The 8,141-nt window shown below is 32.9% G+C and overlaps 1 protein-coding gene across 1 annotated transcript; it reads right to left on the reverse strand.

Annotated features, from left to right (window-relative positions):
* Window positions 1-2,157: 2,157 nt before the first annotated feature.
* LOC109009135 lies at window positions 2,158-6,215 on the reverse strand. The gene is made up of 4 exons (XM_018989506.2): window positions 5,590-6,215; window positions 4,518-4,855; window positions 4,162-4,264; window positions 2,158-2,670 (listed from the first exon to the last, which is right to left on the reverse strand). The coding sequence occupies exons 1-4, from the start codon at window positions 6,133-6,135 to the stop codon at window positions 2,521-2,523; spliced, it is 1,137 nt and encodes a 378-aa protein (XP_018845051.2). The 5' UTR covers window positions 6,136-6,215; the 3' UTR covers window positions 2,158-2,520.
* Window positions 6,216-8,141: the final 1,926 nt, after the last annotated feature.

Below are 8,141 nucleotides of genomic sequence, written 5' to 3' on the forward strand. Positions count from 1 at the left end.
CTCTCCCTCAAACATTCCAAAAAAAAAAATGCAGAACATGCACAACCTTACAAGTGACTTAATTTTGGACGGTGAATTGAGGTTGATCATGCACCTTAGAGGCACAACAAAATGCATAAATATTATCTTATAAGGGTGGTGGGGTTGCTTTCAGAAACCAGAAATAGTGTGAGTCAAGCAAGTGGGGGTATTTGGGGCGGTTTATAATGTGGGATTGCTGGAGGTTGTGCTGCTGCGTCCCACATACATTAATGCCTTCGAACAACATTTTCAACCTTTCTCATAATATCCATATCTATGCCTTTTTCAAACAACAAAACCTTCTAGATCATTAAAAAAAAAAAATGAGAGAGAGAGAGAGAGAGAGAGAAGATTCAACTAAGCATCTGCTTGTCGATGACTTGAACAAACTTCTAGAGAGACATATAAGACAGATTCATATGATCGATCAGGAGGATGAGGCTTAACCAAGGTTGATAATGACATGTCTCCTCATACAACCCAAGTTGTCCACCTTTTCTTTCTTTCTTTCTTTTTATTTTTTTTTTCTGATTTTAAGTTTTCTTAGATCTCACCTCATGAACAAGAAGAGAGACATATATATATATATATAATTAGAGGGTTTCATGATTACTTGTGGGGGCTTATTCCTTTTGTCTCTTCTTGTTCCTACTCTTTTACATTCTTTATTGTACTTGGGACAACAATTTTCTTTAAGAATTGTCACAAGGAGAAACCTAGCAGTACGGAGATACCATGCTACTCTGCCCAGCTAACATGTCCTGAAAAACCTAAACCATGTGGAATAAGATGATAATCTCCCCTTTGTTGTTTTTTTTTTTCTTTTTTAATTACTTAGAAAGTTTACTTTATTGCTAAACAAGTTCTATGCCCTTTATTACTTGCTTTCAAAGCTATCTGGCCAGGCAACATAACGCATTGTAGTTTAGAAATATGAATAGGTAGCTAGCTAGAAAAAGCAAGTTCTAATTTGTTGATCATCAATTGTGTGTGTATATATATATATATTGTATTTGTAATTTTAAGATATGCAAATCCCGCATATTCTTTTAAAAAAAGTAGATAAATATAAAATTTAAATGAATTTTTTTCTTTTAATAATAGACCTCACTTTTTTTCAAAATGAATGTACGGGACTTACACACTCTAAAACTGTATCTAACATTACTTTTATATATATATATATATATATCCACATATTTTATATAAACTAATAAGAAATTTTTTTTTTTTTTAAAAACTAAGAATACTGCATCAAATTAAGATTATAACAAAAACTTTTTGAAGCGTGCCATATAATATGAAGAAAATTGAGTGCTAAATATTTGAACCTGCACAGTCCACAAGACTCTCATTGCTGAAATTTAAAAGAAAAATTCAAATTTCCTTTTCATTAAGAGAGTATTACTGATTTAACTACTTCTAGAAACCCGAGTCTTCCTTTAACTTTGGCGAGTTAAATCTGACGAAAAGATAAAATCTTATTCATATATAATAACTAGCAGTCTAGCATTGGAGGCCATGGCTTCTTAGCCTAAAGAGTTTTTGAAAAATCCTAAAAACAATAGCATTGCTATATTGTTAGAGGTTGGTAAAATTACAGATTTGTCTTGATCATTGGATACATTGAAAATGAAAGAACTGTTGAGCTCTTGGCATGGTACGTATTATGGTCATATTCACGAATCAACAATTCTTTTAAAAATAATAATTTCATACGATCTATGAATATATCATTTTGTTTTCCAAATTATTAGTCTCACAATGAAATAAATATGCTAGACATAATCTAAACTTGCTCAATGATATAAACACTCTTGAAAGTCACTGATACAATAAATATCTAATCACAGTCTATCCTTTTTGACTACATAGATACATTGCAATCACATTAATATATTAGAAAATATTGAAAATATTAAAAGATATGATAATATTACAAATTTTTTTTATTATCTAATTAATAGTTATTTTTATCTAACATTGTTCCAAAATAAAGTGACGTCAATGATTAATCAACATACAACACAAGTCAAAGACCTCTGGCCTAGCTGACATAAACCTCCAGCCTCCAAAATGAAAGTTTTGGATTCAAAAACCTCTTCCCCAAATGTATAAAAACAAAAAACAAAAACATACAACATAAACTCAAAATCATTACAACATAATTAACATTTGTTTCAAAATATTTAACATTGTTCCGAAACAATAACATAAAAGATATTAACATTTTTCCAAATAAATTAGTCCATACAAGAACAGATGTTTCCACCAATATTGGATTTCTACTTGGCGTTCATGAAAATATGCGCTTGCATGGGGAGTTAGATTGCTCATATCCATGTTCATAATATCAGAGTCCATTTTCTCTTTTCTTAAGGCGGATTAACTCTCCTTGTTGCTCAGTACTCGCAACTCAAACCACCTCCCGATGACAGTTTCCTATCCTCCTTCAGTTTACTTAACTAACACCTCTGTAAGAGCACTCATTGAAGTTTCTCAACCCTTGCCTCGCAGTCTCTCTTCAGTCATCAATACATCTTCCAACTCAAAGCAACTGTCTTCTCGAAAACTTGTTGACTCTAAAGTGTCAATGGAAGTTGAGAATTTTTTTGCTTTTCTTCTTGACTCCATAGAATCCATATACACCTGCCATTTTGGTTAATTTCTAAGTAAATTCTACCGATGTTGAAAAAAAAAAAATCCATTTTTGAAACTCATGGGTAGATTAATGTCTTCACCTCTTCAATTTGTAAAGACAAAAAGGACAACATTTTTAGATGACTAGAATCCTCAACGCACTTAATATTTATGAGCATGGAAAACTAAGACCATTGAAAACATATATATTAATCCAAACATATTCACGAGCATGGAAAAAAGATGAGTGGTCTTGCAGTACCATACCACCTGATGAGCCATATAGATATAATCCCCAGGTAACATAAGCTCGTCTTATTTAAAATGGCAAATTGGCCTGGCAGCAAATGACTATGCTGCCCAGTTTGCTCGTGACTATGCTGCACTGCCATTCCTTCACCACCTAATGAGTCAATGACTATGCAAACCAAACGAACCATACAAAAAAAGATATGGAAGTGGATTGGTATTCGTGAGACTCGCAAGCTCTTGATGTTCTATACTACATTCCAACTTAGCAGCCACAACATGTGCTCTAAAAACCACTTTAAAACTTCAAGAAACCACGACATTTGTTCTATACTACATTTCCTCTTTGTATTTTCTTTATGTATGGCAAAATCAAAGCTTAAGAATATAGCCCTCAAATCTTGATTAGAACCTAATCAGAACCATAGCAAAACCAAACCAAACCAAAACCAAAACCAAAACCAAACCTGTCAATACAAAACTGAAGATTTTTAGGGATCTACAAATCTTGCTTAAGATTAGGGGTGCTACCCTCCATGTTTCAAATCGAACATGGATTTGTGAGGAAGTTAAGCAGAACTAGTGCAACAGTCCAACTGGTTGGTAATAAACTACCTCAAAAAAATATAAAAGCCTTCAACATGAGTTACAGTCACAGCATAATTTTTTTCTTTCTGATAAGTGGTCACTTAGCATAAATTCAGTAGCTGGTGCCTTTTTAAAAGCCAAAAGAAGTATTTAACACATTTTAACCAAATTCTAATTTTTATCTAAGCATCAGAAATGACTTTATTAGTTCATTTGAGGAACATTAGTGTGACAAGTTCGATGGGTGCATAACATCTGTTAATTACACATTTGAAACAAATCCTAATTTTTATCTAAACATCAGAAATGACTTTATTAGTTCATTTGATGAACAATAGTGTGACAAGGTCGATGGGTGCATAACATCTGTTAATTACACATTTGAAACAAATCCTAATTTTTATCTAAACATCAGAAATGACCTTATTAGTTCATTTGATGAACAATAGTGTGACAAGGTCGATGGGTGCATAACATCTGTTAATTCAAGGAAAAATATTTTTTAATTCAAAACAAAGGGGTAATACATTATTGAGGTCAATTTAATTTTCCCAATACAGCACTTAAAAAAAATCACAATAGAGTAATATCTCCAATTACAAATTATCATCGAATTAGCTACAAAAATGTTATCAATATACAAAAGGAATTGGATTAGAATACCTCTTCAAAGCCATCTGCTTCATTTGCTGATGCAGCCTCGACAACCACAGAAAGTGTTGGGGACCCTATAAAAATCTCATCATCTTGCTCCAACTCAGCTTCTCTGGAAATATGTTAGAAAACTCATAACATACTTCTAGCAAAGAAAAAAATTCATTAGGTAATTATCGACATATGCATTCCACTTTTTCTTTTTTTAAATTAGAGAGACAGCACACACAAGTATACGTCTAAATCTAAATCTCCCCAAAGTTGGTTATTTCTCATTAAAGTAAGAACAGCAATTTAGAATATAGCATATAGTAACGGAAATCATATCCAATTAGGTGAGAAATTAAACAAAGGTAAATTATTACCTTCCTTTAGGAGCATTAGAGTCATCTTCTACACATGATGGCATTGATACAATGTTTTCAAAAATCTCTTGGCGACATCCCCCATCCACTGCTACCACCTGTATACCACTTTCTGGTACTGAATGATTGAGTTGTTGATCTTTAAGTTCCATAAGAGAGTGGATCAGGGGTCCTACAACTTCTAAAGTAGGGAGGGCCTTTTCAGGTAGTAAAAACACTCTATCACCATCCTCCTTGAGTTTTAATGAAAGGAAAAGCATCCTTATATGTTTTATTAGAGATCTTTCAGATATGCCCCTTATGTTAACCGCTTGACCATCATCAACCATTTGCAGAAGCTGTATATAAAAACACGGCTAAGTGGAAACTAAAAAGTCATACAAATGTCACAAAGAAGGAAAGATTTTCAACATACGATTCCTTTTGTCAGAAACAGAGTTTGCTAGACACAGACTCTCTAACAAGCATCAGGTACTTCATTGCAGGTTTTAGCTTAAATGTGTAAAAACATGATAATTACAGGTCATAATTAAAGAGAAAAGACATGGAGACAGCAAGTGTAGAACTTGTGTGTGTGTGTGTATAATCGTGTTAAAAACCGTGCTAATGAAAGAAAAAGACATGAAGACTAAAAAACAGATAATAACACAATTACTTTGAGTATAAGAGCTTAAGGGTCGGTTTGAATTCAGAGATAAGATGATATGGTTTTAGATAAAACTTGAAATACGAAAATTAGAAAAAAAATATTATTAGAATATTATTTTTTAATATTATTATTGTTTTGAGATTTTAAAAAATTGAATTGTAATTTAAAAAAGTTGAATTGTTGATGATATTTTATATGAGAATTTGAAAAAGTTATAATGATGTGATTAGATTAGAAGAAACACTAATACGAATACAAAGCGGACCTAATAATACATCAACTTCTAAGTTCTAAATGCTTAATAACGACAAGGGAACCTCACCGCACAAGAGAAGGTTCACTGCAAAACACCTAAACATCTACTACTAACTCAGCTTCATATTCAGCCACCAGAAAGATTCAATCAAAGAGGGAAAGAAAGACCTGAAACAAATCATTGCCAACACTAGGGAATTCAGTGAACATGTCTCGCAGCACCGATTCAGGATCGTTCTCAGCCCTCTCCAAAACATCCCCATCAGGGGACGACCCGATTCCCGACCTCTCATACTCGTAAACCCTACTCTTCTTTCCGTCTCTTCTCAATTTCCTTCTCCTTCTCTCTCTCTCCTTTACTCTTTTCTCTTTCATCCTCTCATTTTCTCTCCTTGACTCTTTATCATCGCTACTGTGCCGGTGCCGACGCCGTTTCTTTGAAGAGTCACCATCGAAGGTCGATGCAGAACACGATGATGAGGTCTCTGTGTCCTCTACATGCTTCTCTGTCTTCCTCTCCATCTTCGTCTTCTTCGATTTATCCCCCATTTTGGAACGCTTTGTATGATCTGCAGAATCGAAACTACTGGATCCAGTCGGTGATTCCGAATCGGTTGATTCTCCATTTAAACGTTCTTCTTCTCCAGCTAAGGCACAAATTATTTCCAACAAATCGTCGGAAGAAGACTCAAATAATTCAAAAAAAAGATCCATAGGAAAGGGAAAAATATGAAATAGTGATTTGAGTCGAGAAGGACGAGGGTTTGTAAGAAAATGTTGGTATTTATATTGAGTTTGGAAGTGGAGGGAAAGGATGATAGGGTTCATGTGTCTCAAAAATAGAACCGGCCACGCGGACCCGCGAAAAACAAAAATCTAATATATTTAAAAAAAATTTTCATTTGAATTTGAAATAAAAATCTAACATAACTTTTTAGTATAATATAGAATAAAATAAATTCAATCAATCAATGTAATCATGTAATTTAATTAAAAAATTCTTTAATTTTTATAAAATTAAATTTATTTTTAATTAAATTACATTATTATGTTGATCAATTGAACTTATTTTTTTCTAAATTATACAAAAAAGTCATGTTCTAATATTTCTAATCCAGATTTAAATAGTAAAAGAAAAAAAAACAACTAGATAATAAAATAATAGTAAATGAGATGTAAGGATATTGTTATCCATTTAAAAATTCTATTTTTTCTCTCTCCTCTTACTTCTTGCTTAGGGGTGGGTGGCTACATTCTACCACCCACAACCTGCCCACCCCGTCTGCAGACATCGGGGGACAGGGGCCTAGGCCTACTTGGGGTTTATCTTGTCCACTCGGCCTAGATATATATATTAAAAATATTAATTTTTTTAATAAAACGACGTCGTTTTATATCCAAGTCTATCTATTAGCTTGTGGATGGGATCCTTTGATCATTATAACTACTCTTGACAAAGTATATTTTCGTTTCAAATATTTTCTCCACCAATCAACAATGTATTTTGAGGGCAACATGCTTCTATCAAGCATGGTCAGCACACATAGTACAGGTCTACTTAATATGCTTCAAAATTCAAACAATCTATAATTCCAAGTAATAGCAAAGTCGTCATCATCAATATATGAATCCGAGAATTTAACTCTAATGAATTCATCACAAACATTGACCTCGTCGGATACTCCATATAATCTTTTACTGCACCTTAATATCTAACCAAATATGGAAGGCAATATAATAGAAATCCCCTAAACTCGTCTTAAACTTCTTTGAACTCTTCTCAATTTCATTATGAGTTATATATGGAATTTGCATATGAAAAGAACTAAATTGACTGCAGACTCGTTCCCAACTTTTTTTCTAAGTACATTATCATGCTGCTCAACAAATTGCTTTAAAGAAGTTTTCGAGTTCACATAATCATTGAAAAATGCATTTATACTCTTGCTTTTTTATGTAGTTGACATCTCTCCCTAAAATGTAGTTTTAACATATGCAAGTACACATGTATGCATATCATCATACAACCATTCCAGCCAAACATATTCTCATATACAATGTAAGTGTCAGGTAGTGTTTTCCAACTATCTTCAAAAGTCTTTCATAATCAAACAGACATAAACATAATTTTATATCATACTCTACTCTTGATGGCATCAAATTTTGAATGTGATCCAAATTTTCTTGTAACTTCTTCAAAATGTGCCACAGACGAAACCTGTGTCATGATGTAGTTGTGGCAATTGTAATTTGCTTTGCCATATCTTTATTTGTTATTATTGACGTCGAAACTTGACCTTGCATGCAATTCTACCAGGATTGAAATAACCACACAAGAGTGTACGTATCTTCACTTGATATTAAACCATAACCAAAAAGAATTGATTGACCATGGTGATTCACTTCTCAAAAAGAGACAAACGACATCTTATAGGCATGGGTTAAGTAGATTGTGTCGACTGTTATCATATCCCCAAAAATTTTATAAGCAACCCTACTTCAAGCATCTACCCAGAAGACATTCTTTAAATGGCTTTCATCATCCAAATTCATGATATAGTAAAAACAATCATTCTTCTACTACATTCGTACAAAATACTTTCATAAAGCTTCAGCACTGCCTTCACCAAGTTGCAATTGTCTCACCTTATCAAGATAGTTTCAACAATCTTTTTCTTCGAATATTAGGTTCTCATAACTATCAACTTGAACTACGAAAT

The sequence above is a fragment of the Juglans regia genome, chromosome 6, assembly GCF_001411555.2.
Source record: "Juglans regia cultivar Chandler chromosome 6, Walnut 2.0, whole genome shotgun sequence".
NCBI lineage: Eukaryota > Viridiplantae > Streptophyta > Magnoliopsida > Fagales > Juglandaceae > Juglans > Juglans regia.